The sequence below is a fragment of the Macrotis lagotis genome, chromosome 1 (assembly GCF_037893015.1).
Source record: "Macrotis lagotis isolate mMagLag1 chromosome 1, bilby.v1.9.chrom.fasta, whole genome shotgun sequence".
NCBI classification, from domain to species: Eukaryota; Metazoa; Chordata; class Mammalia; order Peramelemorphia; family Peramelidae; genus Macrotis; species Macrotis lagotis.
Window position 1 is genome coordinate 575,810,517 of NC_133658.1, and position 17,844 is coordinate 575,828,360.

At 38.3% G+C, this 17,844-nt stretch overlaps 1 protein-coding gene and 1 long non-coding RNA gene across 6 annotated transcripts in view; one reads left to right on the plus strand and one right to left on the minus strand.

The window, feature by feature from the left end:
• Nucleotides 1-3,231: 3,231 nt before the first annotated feature.
• ILDR1 (immunoglobulin like domain containing receptor 1) overlaps nucleotides 3,232-17,844 on the minus strand; it is a 70,515-nt gene continuing 55,902 nt past the window's right edge. Inside the window, exons 6-8 of one of the 5 annotated variants that reach the window (XM_074214639.1) lie at nucleotides 12,297-12,428; nucleotides 11,238-12,055; nucleotides 3,232-3,861 (exon numbers count right to left, since the gene is read on the minus strand). In XM_074214639.1, the coding sequence (XP_074070740.1) occupies nucleotides 3,820-3,861; nucleotides 11,238-12,055; nucleotides 12,297-12,428 (992 nt within the window). In that variant the 3' untranslated portion in view covers nucleotides 3,232-3,819. Of the gene's footprint in view, nucleotides 3,862-4,273; nucleotides 12,056-12,296; nucleotides 12,429-17,844 lie in introns of those variants that run through there. The other 4 variants (XM_074214638.1, XM_074214641.1, XM_074214637.1 and 1 more) reach the window with 4 other exon arrangements.
• Nucleotides 6,082-17,844, plus strand: part of LOC141507199 (uncharacterized) — a 41,554-nt gene continuing 29,791 nt past the window's right edge. The window contains exons 1-2 of the long non-coding RNA XR_012474098.1: nucleotides 6,082-6,344; nucleotides 13,470-13,585. This is a non-coding gene — a long non-coding RNA (uncharacterized LOC141507199). The remainder of the gene's footprint in view (nucleotides 6,345-13,469; nucleotides 13,586-17,844) is intronic.

A 17,844-nucleotide genomic window follows, 5' to 3' on the forward strand; every position in this document is an offset into this window, starting at 1 on the left:
ATAAAGCAGTTTCGCAGAATCAGCAACTGCTACTTATATCTGTGATCATATCTACCTCTAAAGTTCCTTTTAGCTCCCAACTTGATGACCTCTTAAGTAACTTTGCAAAACAAAAGAACAAAGCAACCACCAGGTTGATTTTTTGACTGCTTCAGTATGAGGAAACTCATGTGGTACTGGTAGGAAAATTTTTTGCCATAGCAGTTGGTCCTAATCAATTTAACCTTGAAGAGGATAAGATTTAACATTAGAATAGACTTTAGAAATCATTTAATCTAAAGTACCCTTAGAAATCATTTAATCTAAAGTACCCTTAGGAGTAAGGAAACTGAGCCCCAGAGAGGTGGAACGTCTATTATTTAGTGGCAAGTCAGAGAACAAATCTGGAATCTTGAGACCCTGGGTTCTTGCATCATATCAAGCTTCCTCTTACACTATTCAACTGGGATTTTAATCTACATCCCTAGTCTCTGGTCCTATTGTCAGGGGCAGCTAGGTACTTTTAAGTTTCTCAGCATTTCTCTCTCCTTGAGTACTTATGTAGATAATTGGAGGAATTAAATGCTATGAGACAGATAAATAAGTGAAATTTTCAATGATTAGTTGAATGGGCTGTGAGACTGAATCATGTGCTAGTATCTAGTCCAGTCAGCAGATATAATAATAATAGATAGTGTAGATTAGTTTGCATGCACTCAGTCATGAATCAATTGGGTTGGGTCCTGTGGAGATAACTCCAAAGATGAGTAGATCAACTTCCCCAAAGACTTAGAATATGGATGCAGAAAGATCTAGGTACAGAGAGCCAGTTCTAAGGTCATTCAAGTATGGAAGAGAAAATCACAAGTGGCAGGCAGATGTAGAGATGACCTTGGTAGGATGTACAGGTAGAGTACTGAAATGTGAGGATCCAAATGAGGTGGTTCCACTATCAATGATGAGAATAGTTTGCTAGGAATACTGGGGTAGTCAGTATGTTGCACCAATATATATGCTTTATTTTACATAGGTGTTTACTTTAAATGTAATATATATGTAAGTGGTATGAAATTGTGATCTATCCAAGTATCCTGTAGCTTAAAAAGAACTTATTGAAATAAAAAGATTACAGACAAATGGTAACACTTGAAGCATTAATGTCCATTTAGCTCATTAGGTAGGTCCTGACAGTTCTAATCTTAAGAGTTGCAGGTTTAAAACTCGTCTTGGTGATACTGTTGTTTGTACTTCATTTTTACAGATCATTAACATCAGAAGGTTAATGTTTTGACTTGCTCATGAGTGAAACCAGGTTGCACAGTCATCAGTCTCACTTTCCTCCAGATGATGGTATAATGCAAGAGTCCTGGACCTGGTTTGCTGTTATTTAGTTTGGTTTGCTGTTATTTAGCTGTGAATGTACATTTTACCAATCTAGGCTTCAGTTTTTTCATCTGTAAAATGAGACAGTTGGAGTAAATGACCTCTAAGACCCCTCCCTCTTATATGCAAGGTGAAACTACTTGCTAAGGATCACCTGGTTAGATAGGACATGTGCTCCCATTATCAAACCTTCTGGGCAAGTTCATCACTCTGGCATGTTCAACAAGTAGCTTATTATAAGATTTGTTGTTTTTTATTTTCTTTAGAAAAAATGAAGTTATTCAAGTGTTGAAGAACTCTCACTGTATAATTCAGTCATTGAAAAGAAAGGATGTGATGAAAGAAAAAAACAAATAATCATTGTGTCATGGAAAAAAAAGGTCAGCAAAGTGGTAGAGTGGATAGTGCTGAGTTTGAAGTCAGGACAATCTAAGTTCGAATCTGGCCTCCTAGCTTCCTAGCTGTGTTACCTTGGTCAAGTCACTTAACTTCTCTGAATTTCCCCAACTGTAAAATGGGGGAATAATAATATCCTCTATCTCCCAGAATTGTTGTGAAGAACAAAGGAGAAAATATTTGCTAAGTACTTATCACAGTGCCTGAAACATCATAGATCTTCAATAAATGCTTGTTTTTTTTCCTTCCTTGTGCTTATGTGTTGTTTCTGCCAATTTGAGAAGTTGATCTATCAGATTCATTTTCTGCATGTGAAGCCTAAATTTTAGAAGTAGTCTGGTATAGTAGATAGAGAACTGGGTGTACAAAGAAAGTCCTGCTTCTGGCATGTACTAGTTGTATGACTCCAAGCCAAATACCTCCGCTTGTGTCTCAGGTACTTCTCTATAACTTATTCTCCAGTTATAATTAGTTTAAGTTTCATGGGTGGAGTAAACACCTGCACAGTAAGTTTCTCCAAGAAGCCAAATTATACATTGAATAATAGTTTCCCTTCTTTGTTTTCTTAATGCCTATGAGTTATTTTAACTCATAATGAGTTATATTTTTAGACATGTGTCTGTATGGAGTTTAAGGTACATTTCAAACAGTGTCCCATGAATTTAAGTCCCTTAAATTCAATACATGTAGAGGTCTAAAATTATTTACACCCTTTTCCTCTCCACGCCCCCATCATCTTCTCCCAACTTTCCTTAATACTATTATAAATGCCATCTTCCTTCCAATCACGAGGTTTACAGTCTTGCTTGTCATCTACTCACTTTCTCACTCTGCATATCTAATCATTTCTAGATCCACAGCACCTCTTACAGATATACCCCTCCCCCCCACCTAGTTTAAAACTTCATCATCTCTTGCCTGGACTACTGCATTAGCTTTTTATTTGATCTGTCTCACATCTCTTCTCATTCCAAAGCATTCTCCACAGTTGTCAAGTTATTTTTCCTAAAATGTTTGACATTTAAAGACTGCTTCCTACACTTTACTCCCCTCCTCTTCAGTCCTATAATACTAGTCTGCTTGCTGTCTGTTTCACATATGAGCTACTTCATCTGCCATCACTATGCCTTTGCACTGAACAGAATGAATTCAACCTGGAATGCACTCCCTCTTTACCTGATTCTTGTAACCCCCAGTTCCCTTTAGATCTGTTAGAGAATCACCTTCTGTAGGAAAGCCTTTCCTGGTTCCTCCATCTGCTAATGCATTCACCTCTCCCAGTGACCTTGTATTCATTTTGTATACATTCTCCATATACTCAAATGTTACATATATGCATACTGTATCCCTGGGAAGAATTAAACCCCTTGAAGGCAGAGGTTTTTCACTATTGTCGTTCATCTTTGGTGCTTAGCACTGGTGGTACATAGCAAGAAAAAAACAAAACATGACAAGACCCCAACTATTACCCATCAGTCTTTTATTTTCCCTTGGTCAGCACCTTTAAATTGATGTGACCTTAAAACAGAATCAATTAAGCTGTGAGGCTATAAATCAAAGGATGAAACAGGTGAAGACTAAGTTTCAACAAAATGTTTCCTTTATAAATATTCTTTCTGTATCTGCTGAGGCACACTCAGGTCCTCTTTCTTGATCTTCTTGGGTGTTCAATTGCTGCAAGAGTCCTGAGTTATAACTGAGATTAACTCTTTGGTGCTGATACATGTTACTGAGTTGGAGACTCACAAAACCCAAGTTCCTGGTTGGATCTATATGCTCTTTAATGTCTGTCTAGAACTTAGAACTTTGTAAAGCACAATAGATGCTTAAAAATGTTTGTTGATTGACTGATTATGCCTTGTGCATCCCCAGTAGCTGGTACACAGTAGACACTTAAAAACTGCTGGCTGAATGAAAGGAGAAACCCAAGGTCAAATATAGAAGGCTCATGCCATCATGCAACTTCAGCTTGCTTCCTGGAGTTCAAGCTGGAAGCATGAATTCATTCTGAGTCAGAAAATTAATTGTCATCTATCCTGACAGCCAAGAAGATCCCAAATGTTATATGACGACACTCCTTCCACTATGGGAGCTTTCTCTCTCCTAGAAAGGGAGGAAACAGAAAAAAACTATTCACAAACTGCGAGGGCAATATTCAATTTAATCCCATTCAAACAACATGTATTAAGCACCTACTAGACAGGAAACTCTTTAAGGGCAGAGACTATATTGGTATTTTTTCCCTTTCTGTCCTTCCTTCCTCCCTTTTTTGCCCTTTTCACATCATTCCCTAGCACCAAATACCTTCTAACATTGTGATTTATACACAGTAGGTGATCATTGTTTCTGTTTCTTCATATAAAGCAAAATTACCCCTGGGGGTAGGTAATATATACCAGACCCTTTATATATATATATATATATATATATATATATATATATATATATATATATATATATATATATATATATATATTTTTTACAGAAAAACAAAACAAAATTAGAGTTGGTACATGGTTCAAAATTCAGGTAGATTGGGACAGGTAGGTGTTGGAGTAGATAAATGACCAGACCTGGAGTCAGGAGGACCTGAGTTCAAATTTGATCTCAGACCCTTGATACTTACTAGCTGTGTGATCTTGAGCAAGTCACTTAACCCCACTGCCTTACAAAAACAATACTAAAAATCCAAAATTGAGTGGATAAATGCTTTAGATCAATGATGTCCAAAAAGATTGATAACCCTCACTGATAAAGATTCATATCAAAACTATGGTTTCTCGAGTAGCAATGTATGGCTGTGAGAGTTGAACTATAAGGAAAGCTGAACACTGCAAAAATGATGCTTTAGAATTGTGGTGCTGGAGAAAACTTTTGAGAGTCCCTTGGACTCTCAGGACAGCAAGGAGATCAAAGCAATTAATACTTAAATTAATTCAGACTATTCAATGGAAGGTCAAATGCTGAAGCTTAAATACTTGGCCACATGTTGAGAAGAAAGGCCTCACTGGAAAAGACCCCAATGTTGAAACAGATAAGGAGAAGGATGAAATGCATAGGTGTCATGGAAGCAGTGAACTTGAATTTGGACAGATTTTGGGAGATAAGATGGACAGAAGGGTCTGGTATGCTACAGTTCATTGGGTCACAAAGAGTCAGACATGATGAACACTAGCAAGCCAAGTCAAATAGAAACAATCTCTCTTTAGAAGTTTTGATGGAAGTGGTCATTTATTCATTTATTTTCAATTATATACAAATTGACAGTGATTTTGACACCTCTGGTAGAGAAAACTGCTTTTCATCACAGTCAAAACTAAATGGGATTTTAGAGATCATCTGGTCTAAATCCTTTATTTTATGGATGAAGAAATTAGGCTAGTTAGGCAAAATGACCTCCCTAGCACTTGGAGCCCACTTACTCCATTTTAAATCTAGATTTCCAGTCCCCCCAAGACTGTGACATGTTGCCTCACTTATATTACCTTTCTTTATAGTCCTCTAGGAACTAGGGTGGGAGAGAAGATAAATATGTAATATATATATAAAATTTGAGATGCATACACATACACACACACAGAGCAGAGTTAAGAATGCCTGTCTAAAGCCCAGCCTAAGTCTCTAAGAAAACTACTCCAACCATTCTAGATGACCTCAAATTGCTTAATTCTTTATTTCAGAATTTAAAATATGATAAGGCAATGTTGTTTATGGTTCCACATAAGGACCATTCTATCTCTACAAGTTCTTGAGGGCAGGGACTTTTCATAATTTCTCCATTCCACAACAAGACCTAGCAATACTGTGTTCAAAGAAAGTACTCAGGAAAAAATTTCTAATGGTTTGTGAGGCTTGAATAGATTTCATTTATGGATATGCTATCTTTGTAATGCAGCAAGAATGGTTACCTGGGAAAACTATTATAATGGAGACAAAATGATTTAGTAATTATAGCACTGAGTTCAAACGCTATCATGGATACTTGCTACCCATGCAATATTATCTCTTTTGATTTCAGTTTCCTTGTCAATAGAATGAAAGGATTGAACTCAATGATCAATTAAACTCTGAGTGGCTAATTTCAATTCTAAGTCTATGAATTCTATCCTTGCTTCTCTCAATATTGCACTCTTAAAGAACTGATAGTTATGGATCTTGATTTTTATTTTTTTTCTGGTCAGGTTTTAGTTTGAGTTATCATGCATTGCACCACAAAAGAGGAAGTCAAGGAGAATTGTCTCAACTTGCCCAAGAAGTCGAGAAAACAGGTTAATATCTGGTTTGTATCTAAAAACTCTGATTGGACCAAAAAGTCAAGTGAAAAAGAGATAGAAATCTTTGGCGCCTTACTGAGAATTGGAGGTTAGTTGTGCTTGAGAGGATGAAACATACCTTTGTCTTTTACTAGAAAGAACATGATCTAATTTGCAAAACTGATGAATGAGAAGCTATAGCTAAGTGAAAGATAAAGTTGCCAAGTGGAAACTACAGCTAAGTGGAAGATAAGGTTGCCCAGAAAGAAAGCAGACTGGTGGCCACCAATCAAAGGGGTGCTCAGATAAATTGGACCTTCTGATAATAGAACTGTAAGTTATTACTGGATTTCTTTCTAAGAGTATATCAGTGATGTAGATATGGAAAAGTGTTCAGATACACCATGTTTCTGTTTGTGTTTTGTTAATGTGATGTAATTATTATTTTGTAAATATTCATAAATCATCCTATAATAGCTTTTAATAAGAATTTGTCATAATGTTAAAGGTTAACAGAAGAATTTATAGAAAGAAATTCAAGACATGCCCTCCTTGAATTTCTCTGCATATGAATGGGTGATGGGAAGAAATTTTTGCTTTTCCCTTAAGGAAGCTATTTTTTATATTATCTTAGATGAAATAAATGTTGAGATTGTGAATTATAGTAGGCAAGGGATGTGTCTTTGTGTCTTCAATACTGAGGTGGTTTTGACTAGGCAACAGTTTCTGTGACAATATCTGGAGATTTGAGTAAATAACCCATGAAATTAATGCTTAATGGTGCAATTAGGTGGTGGGGTAATAGAATGCCAGGCCTGGAGTCAGAAAAATTCATTTTCCTGAGTTCAAATCTGACCTCAAATACTTAACTGTCTGACCCTGGGAGTGTCATTTCCATACTGTTTGCTTCAGTTTCCTCATCTGTAAAATGAGCCAGAGATGGAAATGGGAAAACACTTCGGTATCTTTGCTAAGAAAACCCCAAATGGGGTTATGAAGAGTTGGACAAGACTGAACAAGAACAACAAAAAAGCTAATACAATCTTTCAGTTTTGGGTCTGGATCAATGTCAAGAAACCATTTTGCTATTATCAGTCTTAGAGAGCTTTCTGGTGACTGTGAAGGTATGTGACTTGCCCAGGGTTACATAGTTAATATATCTTGGAGAGTGGTCTTAGCCCAGGTCTTTTCATTTCTAAGCTAGCTATATCATGTTGCCTCTAGTAGAGTATCCAGAAGGAGTCAAATGATAGGCCCCTTTTCTCCTGCTTTCATCAAACTACATCTAGAGTACTGTGTTCAGTTTTGACATTCACATAGAAAGATGGAAGACTACACTGGAGTGTGGTCAGGAAAGCTAGAGGACTGAAAGCTGTGCCATATTTGGATTGAATGAGGGAATGTGAATTGTTGATTGGAAACTGGGAATGTTTAGATTGGCATGAGGCAGGGGATAAGAGGATTAACAGCAAGAGAGCTATCCTCAAGCAGTTCAAACACCATAGATTTAGAGCCAAAAGTGATCTCAGAGGTTTTTTAAGTCCAATCTCTTTATTTTATGGGTGAGGAAAATAAGGTTGAGAGAGAAATACTTTTCTTAAGGTCACACAGACTGTCATATGTAAGATATATTGGACTCAAATTTTCTTGAACCTCAAAGATATAACTAAGAAGAATGGGTAGAAGTTTCAAAGATGCAAATTTTGATTTGATGTTAAGGAAAACTTGATAGAGCAGGACCAAAGAGTAATGAGCCACCCTGGGAATGAGGTTTCTATGTGATGTGATGTTTTGTAAATGATGCTTTAGAGAAAGATTGCCCTCTAGGTTTGAGTTATAATAAAAGATCTTGTGAGTTCCTTCCAGCTTTGAAAGTGATTTTTTTTTCACCCATTATGGGGAAATCTTAAGTTACAAGTTATCAAAGGTTACCCCCTAGTGGCAAATAATGAAACCAACTTCATAAGTCAAACTAGGCAGTGAAAATCACTACACTAACCAGAAGGAAAAATGAGTATTTCTCCCATATTTAATAACTGATCCTTGTATTAGGACCAGGGTTTTTCCCCCTTTTCTATTTCCTCATACAAACACCAACCAGGGACATTTCTCTTAAATATACCTAAGGTAAGATTTAATCCAGGATTGGGGAGTCTTTTTTCTGTCAAGGGCCATTTGGATATTTATAACATTATTTGAGGGCCATACAAAATTGTCAACTTAAAAATTAGACTGCTATATTTTGTCAAACATTTACTTAATTCACCCCTAAAAATCTCCTAGATTTATTGAATTTCAAGTTCCAACTGTGACTGATTCTCTCTATTATTAAGACTGGTGAAATGGAAATTGATACCGCTTTGATCAAGATTTCAGTGATTCAAATTATGTATCCAAGATAGACCATGTTCCATTTGATGAACCAATCAGAGTAGGCACCCCTTAGGAATACCTCCTCTTCAAAGGCATATAAAAGGTCACCCCATTACCATTAGGGTCTTTGGTCTAAGAGAGATGACCAAACGATCATCCTTTTATTGATTTTTTAAATTAAATTAAATTTTAACTTAATAATCTTTTGGCCTTATTAATAATAATATGATTATAAATTACACAGAAAGTATATCTCTTGAACTTTTTTTTTTTTAGGTTTTTGCAAGGCAAATGGAGTTAAGTGGCTTGCCCAAGGCCACATAGCTAAGTAATTATTAAGTGTCTAAGGCTGGATTTGAACTCAGGTATTCCTAACTCCAGGGCCGGTGTTCTATCCACTGTGCCGCCTCTTGAACTATTTTAAATGTCACATTAGATAAAGAAATAATATTGCATCATATTAACTGGTAATAGTAACCTGGTAGATGGAGTTAAGACTTGACTCTTAACCAATACCTTTCAATAATTTCCCTTGGTTTCATTCTCCCCATGTGCAAAATGAGAGAGTTGGGCTAATGGATTTCAAGGTGACTTTTTAACTCTACTAAACCATGATTCTATAAGAAATCCAGTCCAACAAAAGCCTAAGGGTTAGATTCAATCATGTCCTCTTTGCCATATTGTAGCAGCTAGATGGCACTGTGGATACAGTGTTGGGTGGAGTCAGAAAAACCCAAGTTCAAATCCAACATCAGACATTTGCTAGCTATGTCATCCTGGGCAAATCACTTAACTTCTGTTAAGTAAACTGTGGATAATAACAACATCTACCTTGAATGGTTGTTGTAAGGATCAATTATAATAATATTTGCAGGGTTCTTAGCACATGGCCTGGGGCATAGTGGGAGTTACATGAATGCTTATTCTCTCCCCCTTCCCTTTGTCATCCCAATTGGTCTGACAAACCAACTTGGTCATAGCCCGAGAACTGAAAGGAGGCCATCCCATTCAGATGGAGCAAGTTAATTATGGTGATACACGAGAGGCCATTAAGTTCATTTTCCTCACTTTATAGATGAGGAAAGTGAGGTCCAGATAAAAGATCTGCCTGGGTCACACTACTAGAACATATCTGAGGCTGAATATGAATTCAGATCTTAAGTGAATGCTAGGCCTAGAATTCTAGCCATCATAACACCTAGCCACCTGTGACTCCAGTTCCAAAAACTTAGTTTGGCATTATATGTATATGCGTTTCCTATGTATGGCCTCCTAGGCTCCTCACCTATTCTACTGTACCTTCCCAGGGACATCCATGTTACGTTAAAAAACAGTTAAGAGGAACAGGATCTGGGTCCTGTCACATAACAGGTGATTGATCTGAACTCCCAAAAACTTCCAGGAAGGTCTGAAACAAATCTTCCCTGGCCTACAATCATTATAAAACATATTTGATTCAGGCCAGAATTACAATTCTAGAACACTTTGAGATTAGTTCTATCACTTATGATATTCCTCACCAGGGAATTTTTTGAGAGGCTTCTAGGATATTCAAATTATCCCAGTTTTTCCTTTCCCTCAGGGAAACCTCAAAATAACCTTACCCCTTGAATATTTCCTGTCCCTTTTCTTCAGTAAAGAAGTCATCCTTTCTACCCATTACCCTACAAGGAAACCAAAAGGAGCCCCTCAAAGTGACTTGAAGTCAGACTCAAAGATCTGAGATGTCCTTACATCTTAAAGTTATGGATAGGATTTTCCTCTGAAGATGATAATGCCATAGAGGTAGCTAGAAACTCCTATAAAGGTTCTCCATAGTTCTCCATAATATCATGGGAAAAGGTAGCAGTTGCTGGGGTTTTCTAGTGGTTGCTTCAACATATATAACAGCAATGCATACCATTGACTGCTCTCTTTCCCAAAGAGGTCTGACCTTTTCCTAATTTCCAAATAGCTAGGTAGAGAGTAAGGAACTTATGTTCTAAACAAATTGTTTAGAACATCTTCTAGGGGTGGAGGGATTTCCTCAGTTGTAAAATGAGGAAGTTGGAGGAGATGATCTCTAAGGTCTCTTCCAGGTCTAGGACCCATGACCACTGAGTTTGGAAGCCATAATCATTGAACTATAGAGCAAAAGAACATAGTAGTTCTGATAATGCTTTGAAATTAATCATGGCCATTCTAATAGTGCTTTGGATGTTTCTTATATAAAAGTTCACCACAATTAACTTGCCCCATCTTACTTAGGAGGAAAGTGATGCTCCCATGGTCTTGCTAACTCCAAAATTATGATTTCTCTGCAATCTGTTGGGGATGTTTCCCAGAGGCATTTATTAAATATACTTCCTTTGAAATATAATATATATTTATATATATATACAAAAATATAAAAAATATACTTGCTTTAGAAGAACATAGCAAAGGTGGCACAGTGGATAGAGCATCAGCCTTGGAGTCAGGAGTACCTGAGTTCAAATCCAGCCTCAGACTTAAAAATTACCTAGCTGTGTGACCTTGGGCAAGTCACTTAACCCCTTGCAAAAAAACAAAAAAGGAAAAGGAAAAAAGTAAATGTTTTCCACCATTAGAATGTAAGCTTGTTGAGAGTGGGTATTAAAATTTCACTTTTGTTTTTGTATTACTGCTGCTTAGCAAGATGTCTAATATAAAATAAGTACTTAAATGTTGGTTCTCCAGCTGCCTGTGCACTTTGTAAAATTTGTCTGAGGTTGGTCACCCTTGACTGGGAGAGAGTACCCCTTTTATGGATGCCACATGCAACTAAACTATGCCAGATGAATGAGTTTTCTTTTTCCATTCCCTACCATCACAGTAAGTAATTCCAAGGCTCACCGAACGCCTTTCCACATTCCCTTTTTTCCTGACATCCTTGCCTGGAATGACTTCTAAAGAGCGGTAGCTTGGTGGCTTCTCTTCTGTCCAGGTTGGGGGTTGAGGTGGATGGTAGGATTTCCAACTTTGACGATACTGCCGTTCTTTCTCTTCTTCTGAACTCCAAGAGCTGTGGCAAGATGGTGGGGAGTAGCTTCGGTGTCGGGGTTTACGGTGCCTGTAGGCACTCTCTCTTTGGCGTTGGGGATGGCGCCTTCCTGGAGAGCGACTTCGTTGTGTTGAGTGTTTGGGGTGCCAGTGGGCATCCCGGGAATAGGACCCATCATCACTCAGGCTATCAGAGTATGGCCTGGAAGTGGATGAGGCTTTCTCTCTGGAGGTCCAATGCCTTCCACTCTTATAGTTCTCTCTTCGTCTAGGCTCTGAGGTTTTAGGCCATGGTTCTAAGGAACCTCGATGGAAATCAGAGTATTGATTCTGTCTTCTTTCCTCTTTCACCTCCCCCAGAGCCCGAGGTCGCCTGGAAAACTGGGAGCCCCATGGTGGGTGAGATGATTCACTGGTCCTCTGGGAGGAGGGAAGGTCTCTGACCAAGGGGGGAAGGTGGATAATTCTGCGTTCCACGATTTCTGAACCCAGGGAGGATAACATACTGCAGTGACGAGCGACTCTTGCTTTGTGGTTTGGTGGGAGGGATTGAGCAGGATTGAGTTTCTGCAGTTCCTTCTCTAAGTACTCTAGCACTCCATTGGCAGTGGGGGGCTGAGTCGGTGTTGGGGGCACTGCCATCTGAGGGAAGCTGGCCGGTGGGGAAAAATCTAAACACAAAGAGAAATGACAATATCATTCTATGAAAGCCCCAAGATAAATTGAATTCCTTGCCTTATAGGGGTACCAAAAACTCCCCAGAAATACCTCTTTATTAACTTTTCAAACTATTTCTTTGATTTGTGCTTTTTTCTCCCTGGGCCAAAGTGATCGCATTGTCCTTTCCATGAAGGCCCCATGCAGCCCATGTTCTTACCCTCAACCCTCCTACATTTCTTTGGCAGGGTTTACCTCGCTGCAGCAGCGGGTTCATTTGGTAAGATGAAACCTGGGAGCTCCTGTCAGTGCCCCAGTAGAGGGGTTTTTCCATCATCTGGGGGATTAGTGCCTGAGCCTGCTTCATAAACCGGTGCCGGGCCAGGGCTGCAGAGGGAGAAGGAGAAATGATTACCTTCACCCTGTGTAGTTTTTCAATTCCTTATGATACCAGAAGGCAATGTGGTGAGACGGGTGAAGGAAAAGAATATTGGGTCTAGAGTAAGAAACACTGGATTTAACACCTACCTCCTCTTCCATTGGTTAGTGAGGTGAACCATAACCCCTCAGTTTCAGTTCTTATCTGCATAATGGAAATTATACCACTTATCCTATTGAGTTAATTTTGAGGGAAATATATGTAACTCAAAAACCATACACGAGAGTCAGTGTTAGCCATTCTTTTCAGAAATCAACTGCTCCTCCGCATCTGATGAACCATATTTTCAGTGGTTAGAGGGTTTGAACAGACTCTATAGACACCAATTGGAACTTGGATTTCCACTAACTCAGAAATGTGGATTTTTTCCAAAAGGTTTTCAGAAAGAACAAAAATCATTAGCTTTAAAAATGTTACTACTCTGCTTTCCCCAAGGTGACACAGCATGTGTTTTATCAAGCATGCAAATAAATTTGGGCAACCGACCAAGATGGCATCCAGTCACTAGCCAGAAATAGAAGGGAAAAACATACCAAGTCATTAAAGATCCAGGCCAGGAAGCCTGGGAAGGCAGAAGGAAGTATATGGTTCTGTAATAAGGTGTCCTCTGTTTCCTCCCAGGTACATAAGAACTAAGTGTGGGAGGTAATCAAGGGAATACAGGGTGCTTACAAAAAGCTTTCTGCTTTTCTCCCCAGTAACAATATCTCCAGGGTTGGAAGTCAACCTTGACAAGTGGACTTGCATTCTCCAAGTGCAGGGGAACTCATTACCTTGGAAGGCAGTCTATTCCACTTTAGACAACTCTATTCAATTTTCCTTGTATACAACCCAAACATCTCTCCAACTTGAATTCACTGTTACTAATTCTGTCTGTTGTAGTCAAGCAAAGGAAGTAGAATCCTTCTTTCACATGACAACCCTTCAAAGACTTGAAGAATTTTTTGTCTTTTCCCCTCACAACCCCTACCTCATCTTTTCTTCCCTAGGCTAAAAATCCCCAGTTCCTTCACCCAGGCTACAGGGGCTTTCTTCAGTAACGGGAACCTGACAGGAGGAGGAAGGAAGGGAAATACCAGCCCCAATTGAGGGTAAAAGAAAGAAGGTAGGTAATAGGTTCCATCATCCATCTACCCTAGAAAATTCCACTCTGACCTTTAAGAGCTTACCTTCTCAAGTGACAAGGAACCTACACCACACATGGCTTATGCATCAAAATAGATACTTGCACATGGAGGAATTCTTTGCTAAACTTTCAGCTTTTTCTGGCTAAGTATCTATTTTGAGAGAGATTTTATCAAGTAGCACATCTATCCCTTGCACTTGCAAAAAGTACTCCTTTATTTCAAAGTGGAATGTAACATCCCTGGAGTCTTCAAGGTTGACTTTCCAGCCTAGAGCTCCTTATCTTGCATTTAGAAAAACTTTTGCATCTCTAGCATTTGTTAGCTATACAAGAAGAGCAATATGTACTAGGTGGGGCAGTGCATATAGTGTTGGGTTTGGAGTTATGATGGCTGAAGACACTAACTGTGTGACCCTGGGCAAGGAGCTTAACCTTCTTTGCCCCAATTTCCTCATCTATAAAATGGGTTGGAGAAGGAAAGAGCAAATCACCACACTATCTTTGCCAAGAAAAATCCAGATGGGGGTCACAAAGAGATGAACATGACTGAAAACAACAAATAAAAACAGCAACAACAGGAAGGTCTGGGCAACTAATTATTCAGGATAGGCAAGGTGAGTGGGATCAAGCAAAATGGGGTATAAGATGATGCTTCTGTGGGAAATAAATTGAGGGATTATAAATCTAGAATACAGAGTAGCACATCAGTAGTGTCAGAAGTATCTTGTGCTCAAAAACATGGAAGTGAGCCCCAGACAAGCTCTGAGGAATACTTGGGTACTAAGGGAATATGTTGGCAGAGTTCCTACTGCTTCATCAATATCCCTTTCATATGACTCTGAGGATGCTCAATCCTCCATTCTTCACCAATAACAGTTCTCTGCCTATTCAGCATGTCCTCTTCACTAACACAAATAAATTTCTCCAAGAAACTTCCTATCTCCTGCTGCCCTCATTACTCTGATCTAGCTACTGACTCTGTTACCTCTGTCTTCACTCTCATTTCTATCCAATTTCATGTTCCCCTTCCCACACTTCCATAATTGCCAAATACTTCTATGCTAGTTTTTTGTTTGTTCATGTTATATTATGAGCAATCTCTCCCATATTGTTGACGTTTTCATAAGTGGTTTTTCTCACCCCACCCTGCCATCTTACTTTAACTGGAATCTAGTTTTCCTGAGCTATTTCTTCCCTCACAGTCTTTTCAAAGGAGGATGAATTTTTTCCACTCACTCATAAGCAAGGAGAGGTCAGCATCAATTCATAGTAACTACAGCTCATATTAACATAACACTTTCCAGCTTACAAAGCCCCTTTCTCATAATAGTCTCATGGAGTAGTTACTGAAATTATTACTTTCATTTTTATAGATCAGAAAGCTGGGCAAATCACTTAATAGGAACAGGTGGGTACAGGCCTTGAACCCAAGTCCTTCTGATTTTAAGTCAAGGGCTTTTTTCTTATCAGATCCTGTCATTCATCAAACATCATTACTATGTACTTGGTGCCAGGGAAGATCCAAAAATAAACAAGATGATGCTTCTCTCATTCTTTTACAGAGATGTGGGGAAGGAGATGGGAATTCACAAGTGTGAAACACTGCATGTCAGATTTATTTTTGTGACATATTGTTCAGTTTTGCTCAATTTTCTCTTCTTTTAATTATTTTTATTTAAAAATACTTGTTATATGGAGGGAGAAGGTAAAATTTATGGAGGAAATCTAGGAAATGTGAAACCAAAAGATCTCATAAAAATTTTAAAATGTATTTTCAAAAATGCATTTAAAAAGAAAGAAAAAAATAATTAAGACATGAGTCCTGCCCTCAGAGACCTTATAAGAATAACATTTGCTCCACCCATTCTGCTTTATCAAGCATAAAGTTTCCTCCTGGTATAAATCCCCTGGAAATAGATGACTGGGCCTTTCCCCCCTTATTTTTTGTTTTTCTATCCCTAGGACCCAAGGATTAACTTGCCTGGTTTTTTTTTTCTTTTTAGATTTTTCAAGGCAATGGAGTTAAGTGTCTTGCCCAAGGCTACATTGCTAGGTAATTATTAAGTGTCTGAGGTGGGATTTGAACCCAGGTACTCCTGACTCCAAGGCCGGTGCTCTATCCACTGTGGTACCTAGCTACCCCTGCTTGTTTGTTTTTAGCTATCAGCATTTATAGTTTCCCCTCCAAGGTTTCTTTCCACCCCTAAGTCCTCTGTAGAATAGAATGTCTCACACTTTCTCCCCTATCTTCTAGCAAACAGAAAAATGACAAAATCCTTTTCTGATTTCTTAGGGTTTTTATTGCTAGTAGAAAACAGAATAAAAATGACAGGCATAGGGAGAAGTTATAATGTTTTAAGAACTCCCCAACATTTTATAATAAAGGTTATCCTTATTGTTCATTGAGTTAGAATTCTGAAACAATAATACTGCCTTCATTTGTATCATCCCTGATCATAATTTCTCTATCACACTTTCATTCTCAGTGTAGTTAAGTGCTACTGAAGCCTTTTTTCCCTTTGATAAAAGATTTACTCCTATCTATACTCTCCACCTTGGGCACTTAAGAGAAAATGATAGGTCTCACTATGGGAAAGACTTATTAGATTCTCTATACATTTTAGAGGAGCTAAGGCTAAATTAGGTTTTGTTCTTCAAAAAGGAAGGCTACCCTTCACCACAGATCTGTCTAAATTATTACTCTATTATCATCTCTCATTATCAATTCTTTTGATTTCCATCATTAGGTCTGCTGCCCTCCAAGACACATTTCTATACTTAGTCACTGACTTTATCCTGACTGCTGCCACCGTCTTCATTGACTTGAAAATCTGTAGTGTTGACCAACCTGGATTTTAGTTCCATTAATTATCTCTTCTTTCTCTTTAGTCTAACATTTCTCTTCCCACTATCTTCTACCAACTATCAGATTTTTTCCTATCTTGTTTTGTTTTTTGCAAGGCAAATGGGGTTAAGTGACTGGCCCAAGGTCACATAGCTAGGAAATTACTTAAGTGTCTGAGGCTGGATTTGGACTCAGGTCCATCTGAATCCAGGGCTGGTGCTTTATCCACTGAGCCACCTAGTCGTCCCAATTTTTTCCTATCTTAAAAAGAGCTCATTCCTTTTTCCTGCTACTCCAGAGGACTCAGTGATCTCACCTTTTCACAGATTGCTTGGTCATCTATACTCATCGTCTCTACTTCCTCACTACCTACTTCTTATGTTTTTTTTCTTTGAAATCTGGCTTCTGTCTATTTCACAAATGACTTCTAAGTTCTCAGCCCTCTTCTTTTCTTTAGTATTTTGCATCCTACACAATCCCTTCCCTTACTCCTTTGATCTAAGATTATCTTAGTTCTTTTTATCAGTGGCACCACCATTCTTTCAATCATTTAGATTTGCAACTTCAAAGTCATCCTCAACTTTGCCATTTCTCATCTGAGCTCTTGCAATGATTTCCAGTTAGGTTCTTCTGACTCAGATCTCTTCCCCCACAAAGCCATCTTCTACAAGTTGTGCAAGAAAGATATCTAGAGTACATGATGCTCATTTCCTCAATAGAATCCAGTGGCTCCTTTGATTTAGAGCTGGAAGGAACCTTAATTTAACTTCTTCACTGTCCCCTTCCACTCCCATTTTTACAGATGAAGAAACTGAAGTCCAGAGTGTTTAAATGATTTGTCTTGGACCACATAGCTAATAAGTAGTACAGATAGGATTAGAACCCAAGGATTCTAAGTTCAGTGATTTCAATTATATCAGATTATGGTCTTCCTTGCACGTTCTCATATGGTGAATGCCATTTTCCCTCTATTATAACTATATTTTTATACATTCTAGAGAATTCTGTATACTTTTGCTTACTCGGGAGTAAAAATCATAGTAGTCATTAAAGGAATAACAAAAGGGAAGGAAGCTTTTAACATAGCATCCATCCTGGAGTAGAGAATACTTCCTTAACAGATAACACTCACATCTATACTCAGGGTCAGGATGACATGTGAACAGAATAGGTAACCAATGCCTCGTGTGAACTAAGAAGCCTCATCAAGAAATGTAGCCCTGACATTGTGCCTGGCTTTTCCCACCATGGGTGGTGACTGAATCACTGAAAGCCCCCTTAACAATGAAACTTCCCCCAAAAGGTGAAACACATGAAATCATCCTCAGCTATTAATAGCAGAACACTAATTATAGAAGTAATCCCTATCAGTGTCTTGGGAAAATGAGACCAA